Source organism: Rhinolophus sinicus, linkage group LG02 (assembly GCF_036562045.2).
Source record: "Rhinolophus sinicus isolate RSC01 linkage group LG02, ASM3656204v1, whole genome shotgun sequence".
In the NCBI taxonomy this organism is placed as follows: domain Eukaryota; kingdom Metazoa; phylum Chordata; class Mammalia; order Chiroptera; family Rhinolophidae; genus Rhinolophus; species Rhinolophus sinicus.
In genome coordinates, this window is record NC_133752.1 from 193,597,102 (window position 1) to 193,618,746 (window position 21,645).

At 43.2% G+C, this 21,645-nt stretch overlaps 1 protein-coding gene, 1 long non-coding RNA gene and 1 other non-coding gene across 5 annotated transcripts; 2 read left to right on the forward strand and 1 right to left on the reverse strand.

The window, feature by feature from the left end:
* Positions 1-154: 154 nt before the first annotated feature.
* ADSL (adenylosuccinate lyase) lies at positions 155-15,901 on the forward strand. Its single transcript, XM_019734461.2, has 13 exons — positions 155-380; positions 3,867-4,070; positions 5,711-5,755; positions 6,771-6,850; positions 9,597-9,768; positions 9,953-9,999; positions 10,582-10,672; positions 11,121-11,190; positions 11,337-11,484; positions 13,031-13,121; positions 13,757-13,846; positions 14,036-14,212; positions 15,562-15,901. Exons 1-13 carry the CDS (start codon positions 210-212, stop codon positions 15,646-15,648), a joined length of 1,473 nt encoding a protein of 490 aa, XP_019590020.2. The 5' UTR covers positions 155-209; the 3' UTR covers positions 15,649-15,901.
* On the reverse strand, positions 5,762-21,631 carry LOC141570187 (uncharacterized). 3 transcript variants are annotated; one of them, XR_012494145.1, is made up of 3 exons: positions 21,463-21,631; positions 11,263-11,602; positions 5,762-8,195 (listed from the first exon to the last, which is right to left on the reverse strand). It is a non-coding gene; the product is annotated as an uncharacterized LOC141570187 (long non-coding RNA). The 3 variants fall into 3 exon arrangements; XR_012494144.1 differs by lacking the exons at positions 5,762-8,195; positions 11,263-11,602 and adding exons at positions 16,038-17,323; positions 18,113-18,305 and having other exon boundaries at positions 21,463-21,594; XR_012494146.1 differs by lacking the exons at positions 5,762-8,195; positions 11,263-11,602 and adding exons at positions 16,038-17,323; positions 18,113-18,327 and having other exon boundaries at positions 21,463-21,562.
* Positions 12,345-12,451, forward strand: LOC141570333 (U6 spliceosomal RNA). Its single transcript, XR_012494325.1, has one exon. It is a non-coding gene; the product is annotated as a U6 spliceosomal RNA (small nuclear RNA).
* Positions 21,632-21,645: the final 14 nt, after the last annotated feature.

Here is a 21,645-nt window from a genome sequence, read left to right on the forward strand (position 1 = left end):
AATCCCGTTTCTTGTAAACGAAGAGAGACGACAAGCCTCAGCAGCCGGAAGCCGAAACCCACCTCAACCTTGAACGCTCAGGTCTCCGGGAGTTCCCGGAACAGGACCAAGTGGAGGAAGTCCCGCCCCCAGCAGAGGAAGTCCCGGCCTCCTGGCTTCCGCTTCCGCCCTCGCTGTGGTGTCCGGCGTGGTGTGGTGTGGTGTTCGGTATGGCGGCGGGAGGCGACCGTGGCTGGCAGCAGCAGGCCTGCGGACACGACAGCTACCGCTCGCCGCTTGCTTCCCGCTATGCCAGCCCGGAGATGTGCTTCGTGTTTAGCGACCGCTACAAATTCCGGACCTGGCGGCAGCTGTGGCTGTGGCTGGCGGAGGCGGAGCAGGTAACGGACCGCGGGGCTGAGGGGCGGGGCGAAGGGAGGCAGGTCGGCACCAGCACGTGCCAGGCTCCGACCGGGGGACAGCTGCCCCGCTATTTTCGGCCCGGTGTTCCGTTTCGTGAGGAGCCGGGGCCAGGGCAGGAGGCCCGGGATCCGCCACCTGTTGCTTCACATGCTGTTAGTCACCAGAGGCTTAGAGACGTGAAGCCGGTGGAGAGAAGTGCAGCCTATGGTTTCAGGGACTAAATCTTGGCCGTTCCTGCAGTAGTACACTAACCACGGACCTGAGCGCTCCTAACGTGCTGTTGTGCTAATTTCTTTATGCATCTTTTATCATTTAACCCATAAAGCCTTTGCAGACTCCAAGGTGTGATCAAACAATACGGTAAATGTTAAAATAAAAATTATTGCAGTAAAAGACACATTGCCATTAATCCCCCCTCAAAATACTCCCTCTTGCTTCAAACACACTTATCCCATCATTCTTGCCACTTTCTGAAGCAGTTGCAGAAGTCCTCTGTGAGTGTCTTCAGTTGCGCTGTCATGCCTGCCTCAGTGTCCTGAATCATGTTGACTTTGGGGAAGAGCCAGAAGTCGCACGGTGCCAGATCCATTGAATAAGGTGGATGAGGACACACTGTAATGTTTTTATTTGACAGAAATTGCTGTACCGGAAGCGATGTGTGACATGGAATGCTGTCATGATGGAGGATGATTTATGTCACACTTTAAAACACACCTTCTCTCAACTGTAGCTCACACCCGACTGACTGCACCGAACAAGTTGAAACTTGTCACACACTGTTACTAAGGTTCAACGCCCTGCTTCTCATATTGAAGATCCCTGTCTTTCTGTTGGATGGCACTCGGCAGCAGTGTTCATCATATTTTGTGATCAAAGGCTCCATGTCACACATCACTTCTGGTACAGCAATTTCTGTCAAATAAAAACTACAAAAAAAAACCCCAAAACATTACAGTGTGTCCTCATCCACCTTATTCACTGTATCTGACACTGTGTGGCTTCTGGCTCTTCCCCAAAGTCAAAATGACCATGAAAGATAAACATTTTGAATCAATTCAGGACATCGAGGCAGCCATGGCAGCTCAACTAAAGACATGAAAGAAGACGTTCAGAACTGCTTCAGAAAGTGGCAAGAACAATGGCGTAAGTGTGTTTGAAGCGAAGGGGAGTATTTTGAGGGAGATGAATGGCAATGTGTCTTTTACTGCAATGCACCTTTTTATATTTAAACATTCATTATATTTCTTGATCATGTTTCACAGGTGATGCTTTTCCCACATTAGAGGGGAGAAAACCAAGCCTCATTAATAATCAAGCGCGTTACGTGCTCCAGGCCACCCAGCTATTAAGAGCAGAACTGGGATGTGAATGAACATGGCTGTGGTTCAGTGCAGAGCCTGAGTGCTTCCAGGGTGCTTCTGTGTAGTGAGTGACAGGACTGTCACTACTACAAAATCCGTGTTTCCTAGGCCACTTTCTGCTTCTCACATCCCTTTTTGCCTTTGAGGAGGGACAGAGTAGGGGTTTATTAGAAGGCATTTGTGATGCAGAGCTATTCAGCCCAATAGGTTCAGAAATAGCACCAAAGGGGCCTTCCCAGAGGATTTGAAAGAAACTGAAGGTGATCCGGAGAGCTATAGTTTCAAAGGAAAATGCCACAAGCAAGATGGCAGTGTCCTCTGAAATGGCGTGAGTAAACATGGAAACAATCTTGAGTAGATGACTAGGACCCTGGTACAGTCGAACTCTCCAAAAAGGAAACTTTCATCCTAGAGTTCCCCTCCCTATCTCTGTGCTTAAGAAAATAGTGACAAGAAGTAGCAGACATTTCTGTAGTGCCTACTATATGCGTGGCACTGTTTTAAGACTTTACATATTAATAGCTCATTAATCCCCATTAAAACAACCCGTAAAGTAAGTACTGTTTTGCCAAGGTTTTATATATGGTAGAATGGAGGCACAGAGAGATTTCATAAACTGTTGGCTCAGACAACAATGGACAGTAGCAGAGGACATTAATAGTGTGTTGTGGTTTATTATATATTAACATGTACTCTCTTTTCTGTTTCACTTGATACTTCATTAAATAGGTCAGGGTAGTGGCATTCGGAGACTTTGCCAGGGCCACCATAGCTAGTAAATGGCATCAAGCTGGAATCTAAATATAGAGTCATCTGAATATGTGTTCTTTCCTTTGCCCAGTCTGCATGTTGCCTGAAACGCATACAATTTGGATATAATCTCATGCATTTGCCTTATCTATTAGTTAAGGTGTCAAAATTAGCAGCATAAATTACATAACAATTTAGTGGTTAAGAAAAAACTTGAGGAATGAGAGATTAGGAGGAGTGCGGAAAATGAGGGGGGAATGAACTTGGAGATGATGCTTTGCTTAGAGTAGGACGCTGTTTGACCGCGCTGCCCCCTGCTGCTTAGCTTCGGGAGGAGCCTGAGAGGGCCTGTCTACTGGCTAAAGATCCAAGGCAGCTCTGCCACATGTGGCTACCGAGCACTTGAAATGTAGCTAGTGTGATTGAGGAATGGAACTTTCACTTTTTAATTTTAATCAGTTAAATGTAAATAGCCACATACTATGGCCAGTAGTTACCATCTTGGACTAGATAGTCCTAAGATGCAGGATCTTCCCCAGGGCCAGGGCTTGGGAGTTTCAAGTGAGGTTTGAATAACTTTCACCAATGTGTATTTTCACCACTTGGACCCAGGGTTCTAAGCTGCCTGTGGGCTGCCGGCTGTTTTTTGCCAGCCTGATTTTTCCAGTGATGGATGAATGTAAGAGGTTGATGTGTGTATTTTCTCATGATTATCTCCTGGAATTGCTTTCAGTTGCACTGAATTTCTATACCTAATTTCTTGGCAAAACTAATTGCGGCATCCCTAATTTTGGATTACCTGAATAAATCCATCTGGGTCAAATGTAAAGCTGTGGCTTGGATCCCACACTTTGTGACAGCACTCATGAGTAAGCAATAAATACAACAACGCACTCTACTCATGGAGTATCCATTCTAAAGGGAGGGATGGGCTAATACATTTATAAAAATGTCATGTGGTGATAAGTGCTCTAAATAAAACCAGGCTAAAGGGATAGAGAGACACAGAAGAAGGATGTCTCACATTGAGTCAGGAAAGATCTCTCTGAGGAGATGACATTTGAGCCCAGAGACGAGAATATGTGAGGGAGTAAGCAGAGATGTAGGGCAGAGGGAACAAAGATCAGGATTACATTGTTGTTACATATATTGGAGTTGACTTAGAATATAATTTACCAAGATTCGTTAAGAAAGCCATCCCTTCCTCCCCATGCACTTTTAATTGCCCCAAATTTTAATTAAAAGATTGGGAGACAGGGCATAAATGCTAACATGAACTAACTTTTGCCTCGGTGTCACTTCAATTCACATAACTGTGACACCTGAAGTTATTTCATTTCTTGTTTTCTGCAGACATTGGGCTTGCCTATCACAGATGAACAAATCCAGGAGATGAAATCAAACCTGGACAACATTGACTTCAAGATGGCAGCCGACGAAGAGAAGCAGTTACGGCACGATGTGATGGCTCATGTGCACACATTTGGCCACTGCTGTCCAAAGGCCGCCGGCATTATACATCTCGGTGCCACCTCCTGCTACGTTGGAGACAATACAGTAGGAGCCTGTGTGTTTTTGTTTCCTCTTAGAATTCAGTCTTAATAATGCGTTTATAAAATTTATTTGGTTTTTGTCCAGTTTTAGGAAGTGACTCATAGGTTTTTAGTTTTAGGGGTATATTAACTCTCAGGAATTTTCTGCTTTTGGTATCCCTCCAATTTAAGCTATAAGCCCCGAAAACCCCCATAAAATAAGACCTGCAGATACTGCTTCCACATCCGTATGCTGGACATAAGCCGAGGTCTTAGCATGTTAGTGGCCGAGGTAATTTTCCAAAGGGATTTTCTTTCCCAAGTCCTTTATGACTCTGCTGTGACTTCTAAAGGATTGCATTATAATTCTTAAGTGAAACCTTTTAAGTAGCTAAAGCATTTTATAGTTAAACATGAAAAAGTGACAGCACGTATTTTCCTAAGAATTTACTAGGTGCCTGGCACTATTCTGAGCACTTTATTACTTATTCTCCATGGTAGTCATAAGTGATAGATGATATTATCTCAGTTTTTAAACAGCTTTATTGAGGTATAGTTTACATACCATAAATTTACCCATTTTAAATGTACAGTCCAATGAGTTTTAGTCAATTTATGCAATTGTTCAACCTTCACCACATGCCAGTTTTAGAGCACGCCCCTCACCCCAAGAAGCTGTCTCGTGACTGTTTGCAGTCAGTCCTCACTCCTGTTTCCAGACCCAGACAATCACGGACCTGGTTTCTGTTTGCAGTTTTACCTTTTCTAGAAATTTCCTATCAGTGGAATCAGACTGTCGTCTTGGGAATCTAGTCTCTACCACTGAGGAAACTTAAAGAGAGGTTGAAGAACTTGTCTAAGGTTACGCAGCTGGAACCGACACAAGCCCAGGTGGAATGGCTCCAGAACTGGGCTCTTAATCGCAATGCACCTGTGGAACCAGAAGTTAGATTCCAGATACACTTCTAATTGAGAAAGAAGCCACTGATTTTTAATTGCCCCAAATACTACTTTAGTCTTAAGTGGTACATAATTAAAGGCATCTCTGTGTAATTGGTGAGTCAAATAATGGAGGAACAGTCCTCTCACTTGGAATATACTTTTTTTAAAGTACCCTGTGTGTAGTTGGGCTCAACAATTACTGTCTCATATAATCATGTGTTGGACTTGCCTGAAATACATATCTTATCTCCCTCAAGAACAGCTTTAAATTTCTTCAACCTTGATGCTCTGGTTCATGATAGGCATGAAAAAAGGAGAGGAAACTAATAGAATGTGCCCTGTGGAAGCTTCTCGGAGACTTAAACACTTGTCTCTGGGAAAATACAAACCTTGTTGACCTGGACGTCTTCACAGTATTCAGGATGGGGTTTGCCCCTTAACTATTTTCCAGTCATTTTTAGATACTATGTAAATTGGGCTTTATGAGTATAAAGGTTTTGTTCCTTACAGATTCCAGCAGTACCACTCTAAGTTGGTGTGCATTTAAGACAGTAATTAGGGAAGAACAGCTTCCATTAACATCTTCTGGCTTGCACTGTGGGTTGCTAATAGTGAGATAGGTGGCTAGCTGAGAAGCCCAGTGGTGATGGCCAAAAAGTGTTATATAATAATGAAGTTTGGACAAAGCTGTTTAATATAAGACCATTGCATTTTCCTTTGCAGGACCTGATTATTCTTAGAAATGCATTTGACCTGCTTTTGCCAAAGGTAAGGAGTTAGCAGAAATTTCCTACCTGCCCATAGGGGACGGGCACCACTTAGGAATAAATCAACACAATGTAAATCCAAACAGATGATCGTTTACTTAGGCGAATGATCCTATAGCTAATCCGTAGAACTAATTGTCTCTTCTTGGGTTAAAACACTGTAAGAGGATGGTTTTTAAAGGCTAGCCTTTTTTTTTAGATTTTTATTGGGGAAGGGGAACAGGACTTTATTGGAGAACAGTGTGTACTTCCAGGACTTTTTTCCAAGTTGTCCTTTCAATTTTAGTTGTGGAGGGGCACGTGCCGTTCAGCTTCAAGTTGTTGTCCATTCAGTCTTAGTTGTGGAGGGCACAGCTCAGCTCCAGGTCCAGTTGCTGTTGTTAGTTGTAGGGGGCGCAGTCCACCATCCCTTGCGGGAGTCAAACCAGCAACCTTGTGGTTGAGAGGATGCGCTCCAACCAACTGAGCCATCTGGGAGCTCAGCAGCAGCACAGCTCAAGGTGCCGTGTTCAATCTTAGTTGCAGGGGGCGCTGCCCACCATCCCTTGCGGGACTGGAGGAGTTGAACCAGCAGCCTTGTGTTTGAGAGCCCACTGGCCCATGTGGGGATCGAACCGGCAGCCCTCGGAGTAGGAACATGGAGCTCCAACTGCCTGAGCCACCAGGCCAGCCCCAAGGCTAGCCTTTTAAATAAGGGAAATGTAACCACCAGCATATGTTGCTGGAATATGTGGGTCAGATTTATGATTTTGTCCTCTTTTTCTGCATGAGCATGTCAGTGGTCTTAAAATTGTGCAGAAAAAGTTCATGACTTTAGGTAGTCAACTCCATTTTTGAACATTCATTGCTATGAGGTCTTAAGACACTTCTAGGATACAAAGATGAAAAAGAGGGCCTCTGCATTCCATGAACTGAAGGTCTGATTCTATATTAAATTGTCTAAAAGTTTAGTTCCTGATTATGTAATGAGCTCAACCTGAATTCACTCTCTTTCTATCACATGGTCTTTCTTATAGCTTGCCAGAGTGATCTCTCGGCTTGCTGACTTTGCTAAGGAACGAGCCGATCTTCCCACCTTAGGTTTCACACATTTCCAGTAAGTGATATGATTGCTTCTTGGGAACTGGGCTTGTTTGTTTGCACCTGGCTTTCATTTATTCCGTTAGTTCTCCCTTCTGTACAGAAACCTTGAGGGGAAGAATCTCAAAACATAGCTTAAGCAGATACCTTGGAATGCTTATGAGAAATGAACTTGATACCTACCTTAAAAGCTATACTGGTGAGAAAGTAAATAATAATAGTTCATTTGGGAAGCATTGGGCAATATATATCAAGAGCCTTAGAAAGTATTCATACTCCTTTATTTAATCCATTCTAGAGAGTCTAGAGAATCCCGTATTATTTTTATGAAAGTGAGCATTGGAAACTATCTGTCCCATAATAAAAATAAATAAGGTATATACTGCTACCATGTTTCCCCAAAAATAAGACCTAACTGGACAATCAGCCCTAATGCACCTTTTGGAGCAAAAATTAATTTGAGACCTGGTCTTATTTTACTGTGATATAAGATCGGGTATAACATAACATAACATATGGGGTCTTATATTAATTTTTGCTCCAAAAGACGCATTAGAGCTGATTGTCCAGCTAGGGCTTACTTTCGGGGAAACGCGGTATATTCCACAGGTTGGAATAATATGCAGCCACTAAAATGATGCTAGTAAGACTAATATGGAAATGTGCTTAGATTAATGTTATGGGATAAAGATAGCATATAAATTGCACAAAGATTGGAAGGAATTACACCAAGCTGTAAATATTGAGTACTCCGATAATAGGTGAGATAATAGAGTAATTAAATTTTTCCTCTGCTATTTTTTTGAATTTTTGATTTTTAAAATGTGCAAGTATTTTTATGATTACCAAGTAAAACCCTTTTCATTATTTATTTTTCAAATAAAACTTTTTAAAAGCTGGTGATGTCATTTTTGGAACGCTAGTGGCAGGTTTCAAGTGATGATATTTGAGTAGTGGTGTATTAGCATCTGCCTTATGTTTTGATGGGGTATTGCTGTGGCAACAAGAATGTCATCTCTTATAACTTAGGAAAGCCTAGGCTGAATTTCGTCTACCTAGAAGTTAGGGGCTGCATTTACTGGTAGAAACCTGAAGAAATTGTTCATGTGAGTGAGTCAGTGCTCGGTGTGTGTGGCTTGGCCAGGACAGATGTTTCCTTCTGCTGTCTCCCTGCACACTTAGCATTACCTGTGTTGCAGCTCCTCTTCCTCTCCTGCATCTGATGGAGAGTATGCAGGGAGCGCAGGCATTCCAGTATTCTCTGTGCACAGTGTAATGAGAGGTATCTGCTGCGGTGTTGGCAGCCTTAGCAACTCAGAAAATGGTGTGGACGTGTAGGCATCACCTCAGTGTGTGGGTCCCTGCAATAAAAAAGAAACAGCTTTACTGAGATACAATTCACATATAAAATTCACCCCTTTTAAGTGCTCAGTTGAGTGGTTTTTAGTATAGTTACAGAGTTATGCAGTCATCAGTGTATAATTTCAGAATATTTCCATCACCCCACAAAAGAACCTGTACCCATCAGCAGTCACTCATTTCCCCATTCCCTAGGCCCTGACAACCACTAAGCTATTTTCTGTCTGTGGGTTTGCCTCTTCTGGACATTGTATTTAAATAGAATCATACACTATTCATCCGCTTTTGACTGGCTTCTTAGCATAATGTTGTCAGTGTTCACCCATATTGTAATACATATCGGTACTTCATTTCCTTTCACGGCCAAATAATGTTCTACTATATGGATATACCAGATTTTGTCCATTCATTGGTTGACAGATGTTTGGGTTGTTTCCCTTGTGCCTGTTACGTATAATGCTGCTGTGAATAAAACTTGCAAATTCATTTATTTCTTTGCTTACTCCAATAATCTGTTAGCAGGAGTTAGCAAGGAAAACTACCCAGAGATTAATTTGGGGATATATGGTAGCTTGTGTGCCTGCTGTACAAGCAGACGTTCCTGTGGTGGTCCTTGATGTCGCCAGCTATTAGTGTCATTAGCATTTAGAGAGATTCCATCTGGGATGGCCAGCTCATCTGTTAGAACTTCAGTGTTACTACATTGTATTCGTAATTATGTTTCATGTGGAGAAACAGACCTCCAGTGGATTGATTTAGACTTCAGACTGGAAACAAAGGCGTTAGCTGTTACGTTTGAGCCCTTTGGTTGTGTGTGTTTGGGGCTGTTCTGCACAGCATGGCTGGCTCCTCACCAGATGTTGACCCCTCGTGAAGGCCTTGACTGTCAGTCTAGAGTAGCGTTCTCCATTGTCCTCATCATCATTTTCTTCATAGTTTTCATTTAAAAAATCAATAATTTCCTTGTTTGTTTGTTTACACTGTAACATGCACTTCATTGGACAAGGACCTTGTCTGTTTTGTTCTTTGTTGTATTTCCAAAACCAAGAACACTTTAGATACTTGGCAAATGTTTGTTACGTGAGTGTGTATTTCTTACCAAAGTCTGGGGATGAACAAAATGGACATTGTCTCTGCCTTTATATTGCCTCTTGATGATGAAGAAAAAACTATGCTAGGAGCCCTTTAGCTTTGTAATCTTTGAATATTCATAAATGACATAGACTCTCCTTAATTATTATTTGCTCAAACTTTTTAGCTCCTGTTCTATCTGTATGGTTTCTGCATCCCTCACTAATTTTTCCCAGAGGTGACAGTGATGATTAGAGGAAGAAGCAGTGAAGCTTTTAGGAAGTAAGTCCTTGGTTTGAGACTGCCCTGTGTTCTCTTTGGGTGTCTTGCAGGCCTGCTCAGCTGACCACGGTTGGGAAACGTTGCTGTCTGTGGATTCAGGATCTTTGCATGGATCTTCAGAACTTGAAGCGTGTCCGAGAGGACCTGCGCTTCCGTGGAGTGAAAGGCACCACCGGCACGCAGGCCAGCTTCCTGCAGCTCTTCGAGGGAAATGACCAAAAGGTATTCTGAAAGCCACCTGGGGGATACAGGCTCAGAGGTGGAGCCCCAGAGACAAAGCTGACGTCCGGGGTGCTAGGAGCTTGGTCTTGGGACGAATGGAATCTTTGGAAGGGGTATGGCAGGCCGCAACCTGGGTGGGAGGTTACACCCCAGGGTTACTATAGGGATGTCTTTTCTTCCCAAGGTAGAGCAGCTTGACAAGATGGTGACAGAAAAGGCAGGATTTAAGAGGTAAGTAAATGGGGAAAGTGTTGGCCTCCCTATTAAGTGATGAAAGGCCTATGTTTCATATACCTCTAGATTTGACCCTAATTTTTTTGGCTTTTTCTTTCTTTGTTCTTCTACCCATTTCCTGGGTTTTATTTTCTTATAGCCTAGATTCTATGTTCTTAACGTCTATAAGAAAAAAGGAAACTATTTACTTCTGAGTTTTGTTTTTTTTAATAGTTTTACCCATTTAGTTGCGTTTTTGTTTCTTTATTGAGGGCCTCCAATGGATTGGTCTAAATCGGACCATTTCCTTTGAGGGCCACCGGGCTCCACTACGGCTCCTTCTTCTAGGCACTTCCATCAGGTTGCAGCAGGACATGGCACGTGGACCATATGTCCTTGGGTCAGGACAGCCATCTGGGCATTAGTAAAAAGGGGAGAAGAAAAGTTTGCTCCAGGAGCCAGTTACCAGTGAGCTCCTCTGGGCTGAATGTGACATGTACACCAGTGAGACTAAGCTTTTGCTTAGGGTCTGTTTCTGCTCATTTGTTTGACACAGTCACAGTTTGAAATAGTTCTCCTAAAGGCTCTTTTCTGTTCCAGGGCTTTCATCATCACAGGGCAGACATACACACGAAAAGTGGATATTGAGGTGCTGTCTGTGCTGGCTAGCTTGGGGGCGTCTGTGCACAAGGTGAGTGGTGGTAGCTTGTATGTGTGGGAGGGGGCGGGGGGCGGGGAGGGAGAGCTTGGACACCACAGACAGACTGGGTCAGCCGCGGACTTTTAATTGTTCTGCTCAAGAGATGACAGACAGCAGTTTTAACAATGTGGGGCCCATAAATGAAGCCTCTCAGATGAAGGTGCACTGAAGGGAAGGACCCGTTGAGTCGTGCTCATTAAAGTCATCTTGCTGTTGTCGTTCCGTGGTGTGTTAAGTAGTGTCACCAGAACATTTCCACGCTCCTTGGCTTTGTCCTCCCAGCTCTTCTGGAGCGCTTGGTGCTGATGGAGGAGATGAGCTCTTCAGGCTCAGCCCCAGCTCAGCTAGACGGCTGTCTCCTTCATCAGTCTAGTCCCTGCCCCCAGATTCCTGTGTACCAAGAGTGTGGGGTGATGCCCGTGCCCCTGCTTTTCCCCAGATTTGCACCGACATACGACTCCTGGCAAACCTCAAGGAGATGGAGGAACCCTTTGAAAAACAACAGATTGGTGAGTGTGTGTGATGGCCTGGGCTCACCGCAGAGGTGCTGAGAGGCTCGCGGGCATTTGTTACTAGCTCACCCGGAAGCATGCTCGGGCCCTCACTGTCCTCTGAAGCCTTTCTGCTGTGGCTTCTTGTCCTTATACATGGGCAGGCTCCAGTGCGATGCCATACAAGCGGAACCCTATGCGCTCAGAGCGGTGCTGCAGCCTTGCCCGTCACCTGATGGCCCTCGTCATGGACCCGCTGCAGACAGCATCTGTGCAGTGGTTTGAACGCACGCTGGATGACAGTGCCAATCGGTCAGTGGAATGGGGATGTCGCATAGCAGGTGGCTGGGAGGACCAAGGGGGGGCCTGGAAGCAGAAGGACGTTCTGAGGATTTCTGTATTTCCTCCTTTTCCCCAAAGAGCCGGGAGCCTAGCAGGGAGGGAAGAACATAGAAAGAACAGTATGATAAGTGTTGGGACCAAAGTTTGTACAAGGTATTCTGTGGGATCAGAGGAGGGAGTAGTGGTGGAGGAGTCAGAGAAAGCTTTATACGGGAGGTGACGCTTAAGACTTAAGAAATAAATCGGCGTTTTAAAAAGACATTGAAGACAAAATTGGGAGCATGTATAAAGGCCCAACAGCAGGAGAAAGAACAGTGTACGGAGTTCCTAATAGTCAGGTAGCCCTGAGGAATGAAGTCTATGTGACCAGAGATGAGATGGGACCCGATCGGGATTCGCAGCCACTTTATGAAGGGCATTATAGGCCCTGAAAAGGAGTTCGGATAATGTTCTGAAGGCAAGTAGATGTCAGCTGTGGGGTCCTGGCACAGTGACATGTCGATGACGAGTTACAAGGTGGGTCAGAAGTAGTCTGTAGCTGGGAATAAGGTACCAACGTGCACATGTTTTTCTACTTTATACTTATTTAAAGCCGATTCACATTACACTGGTTTGCTGGCATTGTGCTAGGATTTCTTGAGTAGAGAAGGATATATCGTTAAAGCTAGCTCTCTGGGATCGGTACGTAATCCAGGGTTTAATCTATGGAAATACTACGTGACCTAATCATACGTGCCTGCCAAAACACCCTGCAACAGTTTGGAGAATCAGCTGTAAAGGGACATGAATCTGGTCACAACAAGTTAGGTTACTTTAAAAATCCATGTCCAGTGCTCGCTTCAGCAGCATATATACTAAAATTGGAACGATACAGAGAAGATTAGCATGGCCCCTGCGCAAGGATGACACGCAAATTCGTGAAGCGTTCCATATATTTTTTATAGATGATGTAATACAGAATTGTACACCTGAAATCTATGTAATTTTACTAACAATTGTCACCCCAATAAATTTAATAAAATAAAATTAAAAAAAAAAAAAAAAATCCATGTCCACACTGGCACAGTGGCCGCGTGAATGGAGAGGAAGGGTCTGGATAGAAAAATCAATGGCAGATTGGCCGGCCTTGGTGACTGACTGGGGTGAGTATTGGTGATGGGATGCTAGTGCCATTTACTGAGGCAACGGCCCCAGGGAGAGGAGGAAGAGCAGGTTTAAGATGGGGAGCAGAAGGCAATGGAATAGTGGCTGAATTTAGTTTGGGGTTTGAGGTACCTATGGATCAACCAGGTGGAGCTCTCAGGTAGGTCTGTGGTCTGGCACTCGGGCAAGTGGTCTGGACAAGAGGTGATAGATTTGAGGGCCATCTGGATATTGGAGAGTGAAGGAAGTTGTCCACACAGTACATACGGCATGAGGAGTCAATAGGGCTGCCTGCTTCTTGGGACACACCCTACGTTTCACTGAAATTGTTATTTGTTTAAACAGATAACTGAATTGGCTGTTTGTTTTCTAGACGTATCTGTTTGGCCGAAGCATTTCTCACTGCAGATACTATATTGAATACGTTGCAGAACATTTCTGAAGGATTGGTGGTGTACCCCAAAGTAAGAGACCTCAATTAAAAAGCAAACCGTTAGAAAGGGGCTGGAATGTGGGAAGGGGAGTGTAACACTTTCCTGCTCTGGAGTGAGTATGTTGGGGGAGCTGTGTTCTGGTCCAGTAGGACTTCTTCTCAGCCAGAACTCATTTTTCAGGTGGTGACATAAGCTCTAGGGAACTAACTGTGTGGATTGATAGACAGGTTTCTAGAAAAGGGAATAAAGTACTTTGAATTGGCTTAAACTCTCTACCAGCATGAATCATCAGGTCTGGTGTGACTGGCAGAGTAGACTGTTCCCTTTGCCTGTGTGTAACTACCTGCGCAGGTGGGTCCATTTCCATCATACACTCAGCTGTTGCATTGGGCACTGAAATTGAACAGCTTGAGGTTTCAGGAATCATTCTGATGAAGCAGCTTTTAAAATTTACTTAAATCAGTATTTCTTTTTAAAATCAAAGTAATACTCCAGATTACTAAGAAAACTGAAAAAATACAGTATAAAGCAATCCATTCTGCTTTTTTCATAAAGATGGTAGCTCGTGTCCCTGATGTGCATTTTGCTGCTCCTAGTTGATACCTTACTATGTGTATGTTTGTGACCTTGAGGCATCTTCCTTGGCCCTTCATTCATTCTCCTAGGTAATTGAGCGGCGCATTCGGCAAGAGCTGCCTTTCATGGCCACGGAGAATATCATCATGGCCATGGTGAAAGCTGGGGGTAACCGCCAGGTTTGTAGCCCCTTGTGCCCCTTGGTGATTGAGAGCGTGCCTTTGGTCCTGAAGAACTGACGAGGAAGGCGTTTCTGTCGTTACCGTCAGTCCAGCACTGGTATGACAGGACGCTATTCTGCCATAGGATAGGCTTCTTCCGAAAAGTCAATTCTGACTTCTGGCAACAATACCTCACTGTCTTCCCAGGATTGCCATGAGAAAATCAGAGTGCTTTCCCAGCAGGCAGCTGCTGTGGTCAAGCAGGAAGGGGGGAATAATGACCTCATAGAGCGGATCCTCACCGATGCCTACTTCAGTCCCATTCACTCCCAGTTGGACCGTTTACTGGATCCTTCTTCTTTCACCGGGCGTGCATCCCAGCAGGTAAGCATCAGAACACCTACGTGGAGCTGCAGTCTTCCCCAAGTGCCCTCTCTTTACACTGCTGGACTGCAGAACCTGGAGTACTGTAAGGTTTCTACTGTATAGGAAGTATGATGAGAATGGGGCTAGTTAGAAAGAATTCAGAGCGGGTTGCTGGCTAAACTGTAACATTTTGGTGTGTTGAGCTGCCTCAAGTAGTTCCTGTGTGGATTTCTCTGAATTCTCTTTTGCTCTAGAGACTGTGGTATAATAGACAAAGATTGGGTTTTATCATCAAGTAGATCTAGGTTCAATTCTGACTTCTGGCATTTACTGGCTGACAGGATAAAAAATTCACATCTCATAGAGTTAAGTGAGATTGAAAGGCCTAGCATAGTGCTTGATGCATAGTAAGTATTCAGTAAATGTTTGTCATTTTTCCTTTTGGCTTTTTGGAGACTATAAGGCTTAATTCAAAAACATTTATCAAGTGCAGTCGAAGTGCTCAGTATGTGTTCAGGTACCGTGTTTAATAATGGGGCTTTAAAGATGTGTAATCCTTATCTTCAGGGAGCTCAAAACTCAGTGGTGAAGACTTGTAAATAGTTGATTGATGATATCAAGCATTACATGCAGGAACTGAGGGAAGCACATTTTTTGAGGGATGACAAAAGAGGAGACAACCCTAGAAGAGTAGAATTTGGGAAAGAAAAGAATTTGGAAGACATGACATTGGAGCTGAATCTTAGGGACACGTAGGAGTTAGCCTAGGAGAGGAGATGGCAAATACATAGATGTCCAACTTGGGAGAGAGAAACTACAATCATTTGCCAGTGTACCAAGTGCCCCAGGAGTAGTTACTGGATTTAAAGTTGAAGACAGGCATGAGTTTCTCATTTGTATTCCAATCATTCTGGTGTTTTGGATTTGAAAGACTTAAACTGGAGGTAGGGAGGCCAATAAGAAGGCTGCTGTAATGAGTCAAGCAGCTGATGCTGAGGGCTGTGAGCCACGGTGGGGTAGACACAGACGAGGGGGTCGATTTGGAGGCTACTGAGAAAGTCAATTAGTTGGTAGCTGGTTGAGTGAAGAGGAGGGAAAAAGCAGTGATGGTTTTAGCTTGGGTGTCTGGATGGAGAATGGTGAGATCCACTGAAAACACAGCTGGGCCAGACAGCATCTGTGGGCATGATGGGTTGAACTGCCTGTGTCTAGGGGGAGATTTCTGACAGGCGGTTAGGAAAGACAAGCTCAGTGGTGGAGTAAAGATTTTATCAAGTCTCAGTGATATAAACTGACATTGAAAAGTATTATCAAAATTTACATCTTAATGTTTTCTTTTGTCTTATATTTGCTTTCCTCTTTGGCAGGTACAGAGATTCTTAGAAGAGGAGGTATATCCCCTGTTAAAACCATATGAAAGTGTAATGAAGGTGAAAGCAGAATTATGTCTGTAGAGTTGGAAGAGAATTAAACAAAAAATCATTGTTGGCTGTGTTAACTTTTATTGCTGAGTCATGAAAACTGATACTTTAGTGCCTTATTTTATTTCAAGAATTGCTACCTTAAATTAATAACAGCACTTTTCTTTCCACCGTGCTTTCACACTTCTCAAGGTCTACAATACAGAAATAAATTGCATTGTAGTTGGACTCGGGGTTTTACAGCAACACCAACTTGCATAATAAATGTAGCTCATAGTTTGCTCTCTGTTCTTTCAAGGCATATTTCTTGGCTACTGTAGTCCTTTTCACATGTTCACTTGATTGTGAGGTAGTGAACAAGTTCCTGGTCCTCTCGTCTGAAGGTGAACTTGGTCTGGGTCTAGCAAAGTAACCCAGACTCAGGATTTGCTGTGGTTGGATACCCTAACTTCAGTTATATCTGGCAAGAATAAGTAATGAATGAAATTTGTAGCTACAATAAAGAAACTAATATAATCATCAGGCTTACTCAATTCAGGTTGTGTCCCACCTCACTTCATTTTTTTGATAAGGCTTTTTGTATATTGAGGAAATGCCAATAGGGTATATTGATTTCATCGAGGCATTGGACAGTCTTTAATCCTGGATACTCAGTTTGATAGTTGATTGAACCAACTACAGTGGTGTCTCGGTTCTTGAACATAATCCATTCCAGAAGACCGTTCGAGTTCTGAAATGTTCGAAAACCGAGGAATGGTTTCCCCGTAGAAAGTAATGCAAAATGGATTCATCCATTCCAGACCTTTAAAATCAACCCCTAAAACTGCAAATTTAGCGTGAATTTTACTATCTAATGATACCATAGATCCATAAAATTTACGGTGTTCATCAACAAAGATGTTTGAAAACAGGTACCACTGTATAGCCAAAGAAAATAGATTTACGGATTATCATCCACCCGGAAGGAAAACACGAGTGTTACACCACAGAACTCTATCATTAGCCGTCTCTACATATATTTTCAGCATATATGAAAAGAAGAAAACTTCTTTATCATATTTGCAGATGACACAAAACTATGACAATTAACCAAGACATTTATTTGATAAGATTTCATTTAACCTAAATAGACCAAAATGATGTGCCAAAACCAAGAAGGAAAAATTAAGATAAATGTGAATAAGTTAACCTTAAACTCAGTATAAAGCAGAAGTGCTTGCCAGTGAGATAAGACAGTTTTAGGATGTATTAATGGTATGTGTCCAGAAAACCCACCAGTCTTGCTGTTCCACACGCATGGCATTGTGTTCAACTTTGGACACCCAGTCTAAGGAACAGATAAACTGGAGAGCCAACCTCCAAAGAAGACCTTGTTGTATGAGGTGTGGTGAGGAAGCTTAGGGCTCTTTATCCTATAGAAGAAAACTTGTCAGTTCTTCAAATACTTGTGAGGAAGAAGAATGACTTGATTATCTGTTGCCCGAAGACACACAACTGAGACCAGTACCCATTGTTGAGAATCTGAGGCTGGTTTGGGCCCAGACATTGGAGCTGCTATGAGTTCGTCATTCTTTCCCCACGCCATCCCGCCAGGTCAAGCAGAAGCTAGAAGACTCCCTAATTGTCAGGAATGGGGGTGTTGTGAGGGAAGAGGCTGAATCACCTCCAGTTGTGTCTAATCAAAGGTAGCAGAAGTAAAGAGCTCAACCTATTGGAAAGAAAGAAGAAGAGGCAATCCTTAAAACCAAATTTTAAATACAGTTCTGTGTAGCAAACAAGTGTGGATGGCCTGGAGCCATACAACATTTCAACTCTTCCAGAAACAGTTTCATATTATTCCTCATGAGAATCTTGAAGGGATGTTTAAAACAGGTCTGGCACAAGGAATTAAGTCACTGGGACCTGATGAAGCATTCTGTCTACTTCTCTAGTATGGGCTATTTAAGAGAAGGCAGCGATCGGTGTATCCGTAATCTGAGAACTTACATTACGTAGACACATGGGATATTGGATACCATAGATTTTAGTTAATAAATTTCCTCAGCAAATAAGGAAATAAGATCTTAACAGTCTTGTTCTGACAATTCTGTTATACTTCTGAACTCATTATTAGAGATTTGGTGATTTTCTTCCTCAGCTATTTGGGTGGGTTTATTGGGTTTCTTTCCTCTTCCATCTCATTTTTACATACCTGTGGTATATACTCTTAAATACAATTTTATTATTTTCCCATTTGGCATTTTAATTAGAGGCATTTGGGTGGGCTTCAGGTTGAGGAGCAAACACATGCCTTCTGGAAGATTAGGTTGAATTCAGTTGATGCAGACTTCCGGATCTGAACCGTCTAGAAATCCGAGCGGGCAAACTGGGACAACTGGCTTCTGCTCAGCTGCAGTCGGACCCCTGGGCACTACTGCCCCACCCTCCCTTGGCTGATGGTAGATTTTAATTGCTAATCGGAGTGCCTGACGACAGTGGAAGCACAGAGGTTAGATACCTTCAGAATGGTGAGGTAAATCCTGGGTGGATGTGAGGGTTAAGTGACTGAAGTCGCATTGCATAGAGTCTGACACAAAGAAGGTACTCAGAAAATGTCATTTTCCTGTGAGCCCAGGAGCGTTTACCAACCTTCCTCTCTGCTCAGTCAGGGAGCAGGCTGAGACGAGGCTGCTGTAGTTGGTTGGGTTTGCCTGCCATGGAAGAGAGTACATCCTGAACTTGAACCAACCAGAGAATGAGGCATGAGACATGAGTCATAAAAAATAGGAAAAAGTCACAGTTTAAAAAGCTCTATCATGAAATACTAAATGGTTTGTTTCATGGATAATGAGTTTAAGGTGATTATTTTTGCTTCTGTGTATTTTTTCAAGTTTTAATACAATTTTTCTTTAAATAAACTTTAAATTTTAGTATAGTTTTAGATTTACAGAAAAATTGCAAAGATAATACCGAGAGTTTCCATATACCCCATACTTGGTTTCCCCTATTATTAACATCTTACATTGGTATGGTACTGACGTCACAATTGATGAGCCAATATGATACATTATTAAATAAAGTCCTTAGTTTTTAGCTAATGTCCTTTTTCTGTTCCAGACCCCATCTGGAATAGAAATGACATTTCGTCGTAACATTTTTTAAATACTAAAGTTCTCAAAGGCCAAGTTTGGGGGTGGGGTGTGGGGATAAGTGGTGAGTATGGGTGGTAATTTGCATTCATGGAAAGTCTAAACTGAAGGAGAAACAGCTAGTGTCTGGCCCAGAGTTCAAGATGAGCGTGTCAGAGGACCAGATGACCTGTAGGTGACTACTTGGACAAAAGTCAAATGAGAAATGCATGTCTGAGTGGATGAAAACAAGAGGCCCTCTATATCTTCTCATATAACAAGGCCCCTGGCCTTAGAAAAACTATGTTTGACCTGCCCTTTCAGATTCTGATGCCTTACGTGGTTCTGCAGGTTCTCATACTTGTGCTACTGCTGGGACTTCCTCTTCTACAGTGGACCAGAAATTGCAGTTAGAGAAGATCCTAGTCCAGGACAGAGTGGAGGGAGGGGTTTGAAGGGAACTTCGGGAACTCCTGCAGACCCCCGTCCTTAATCTGCACAAAGTTTCTTAGGAACTGACAAGCTCATATTGAATAGTTGTAAATGGCCACATGTGAGATTGGGAAGGAGACTGGAGCCATGAAGGCTGTTTCCATCCACTGGTGATTTAGCCTTTCATTGCTATGGCTCTAGGGCACAGACATTCAAAACTATGGGAAAGTGTTATACCTCTCCCATGTTTTAAACTTTAATAGGACAGCTGTCTTTAAAAAAAAGTTTTAATTAGGATAGTGCTGGTTCTAAGAGTACTGGCCAAGTATATTTTAAAACACATAATGCAGAAATCTAAACAACAGATCTCAGCAGGATTCACCCCATAGTTCCTTAAATAAATCTCATTTCTTTCAAGAAAAAAGGATAAAATAATATATTTCACACTTAGAAAGCTTCATTTCTTTAGTGATAATCTGGAGGACGTAAGTATTTGCAAAATACTTTGTTTCTCATCCAGGTCGCATACTTTAACAGGCATTTTTTTCCAGCATCCTACTGTGTACTGGGAATACAGTGGGGAGCAGAGTTCTGCTCCAGGAAGCAGACTACACAAAGTGGTGAGTGGATCCTCAATAATGGGACAACGTAATTCAACATCTGCACACATGTGTAGTTCATCAGGCTCCACTGAGAAAAAGTGCTCCTGACATGTAACTTTAACAAGAAATCCACACTGCTTCCCTTGGTTTTAGCATCTCGTAATTCACTCTTCATCATGAGGCAGAGGCTGCTTTTCCCACCTGCACGGTGCGTGGCTGACTAACTTTAATTCACTTGGTTCCATCCACCCTTCACATGGTGTGAATTGAAAGGGGCCTTGCTTTGGGGGCTGTCCTAGGAAACCAAGAATTTGGCATTTTCCTTTCTCCCTTTTGTCTGACTAATGGAGGCTAAATGTGTATGTAGCATTCTTACACAGCCTTTGCAAATAAGAATATTTCATAGAATTGTTAGCTACCCTATCATTCCTTAAAAAGGAAGTACTCGTTTTTCTGTCTCCTGTCATCTTTGGACTGGCCCAGTGTTGATCTCTAGCAAATACTCCACTGGAATTTCAGGGAGGGCTGGAAGCTGGCTTTGGCAATAGCACGGACAAGTCGTTATTCCCTAGTCAGGGAAAGCAGGCAAGAATGAAATGTTAATGGTTTACTGCAAAAACTTAAGGGGCCTGTGCTGAAACTAGCGTTACTCAGCTATTGAGTTTCAGCACCTCAGCTTTCCTAAAAACTATCTCAAAAAAATTGTTTTCCCATAAAGATAAATTTAAGAAATATAGCCCTTGTAAGTTACGATATGAGAGAGAAAAGGTATGTCACCACGCTAAAAAGGCTTGAATTCATTGCTCTAAGGCATTTTTTTTTTTTTTTTTTTAAAGAAACTAAGGATTTGTAAGAGACAGTAGTGCGGTTGGTGAAAAATGAACTTGGCCACAGAAACTGGGTTCAGATCTCTGCTCTTCCACTTATTCTCATTATTTTGGCCAGGTCCTCTGAAAATTCTAATGATAAAATTCACCCTGCTTTCAGCACAGGAAGGTTGTGAATTATGTGAACGTTCTTTGTAAAGTGAGCATAACACAGTTAGGTCATGAGTGAGACTGCCTTACTGTGTTTTGTAGGCGTTGCCTGTGGGGTTGCCATTCATTCACTTTGCGCATCACCTTGGAACACCATTAGGAACCCGTGTTTAGGTTAGTAAGCAGCTCCAAAACTAAATCTATATCTCGTCAGAGTAGGGTGAAATTTCTAGAACATTCCTGTAATACTATTGTAGCTTTTGATGACCTTTCTAAAACGTGGCAAGCATGTTTTTCTTCAAGTCAGATAGAGCCTGCTGTCAACTAGGACCTCAAATGGAGATGGGCCCGCTATCTTCCTGGACTGTCAGTCTGCACTGTGTGTTAACATTTTCTCGAATAGCATCTAGCTCTCACGACCATAAGTTCACATTCTCATTTAATGGATGAGCTAGATGTAAGCATGGTGAAGTGACTCAAACGGCGGCCGCTGACTACACCTCACTGCTTTAAGCATGCTTGGAGGGTAAATTTCTTGGGCATGACTTCAACAAATTTGTTGCAGTTTAGGGCTCCTTCCAAGGCTTGTGAATTGTGTAAGAGTGGACCAGGCTCGTCTAGTACTGGCTCTGCACACCGGTAAAGAAGGGACTGACATATTTAGAAAATGAGCATCACGTAAGTGCCCCTCCTTCCGACAGCCCTGCCACGTCTATCCCCCCTCCTTACCGCTGCTGGTCCTCCTCATATTGCTCAAAACTCCTCAGGCTGCAGTGCAGACGGGAGGCCGGTGGGCATTGCTAGCCTAAAAACGGGCTTCGAAGGTCGCTGGGTTCGGAAGGGAGGCTCCGAGCGGGGTGCGGGGGCGCGCAGACCGGGTCGCTCCGGCCCATCCGACCCGGAGGACTTCAG

Coding starts and splice junctions, on each gene's coding strand:
- ADSL (XM_019734461.2), top strand. CDS start 210: ATGGCGGCGGGAGGCGACCGTGGCTGGCAGCAGCAGGCCTGCGGACAC. Junction 10,000..10,581: donor GAAAAGGCAGGATTTAAGAG/GTAAGTAAATGG, acceptor TTTCTGTTCCAG/GGCTTTCATCATCACAGGGC. Junction 11,485..13,030: donor CTGGATGACAGTGCCAATCG/GTCAGTGGAATG, acceptor TTTGTTTTCTAG/ACGTATCTGTTTGGCCGAAG.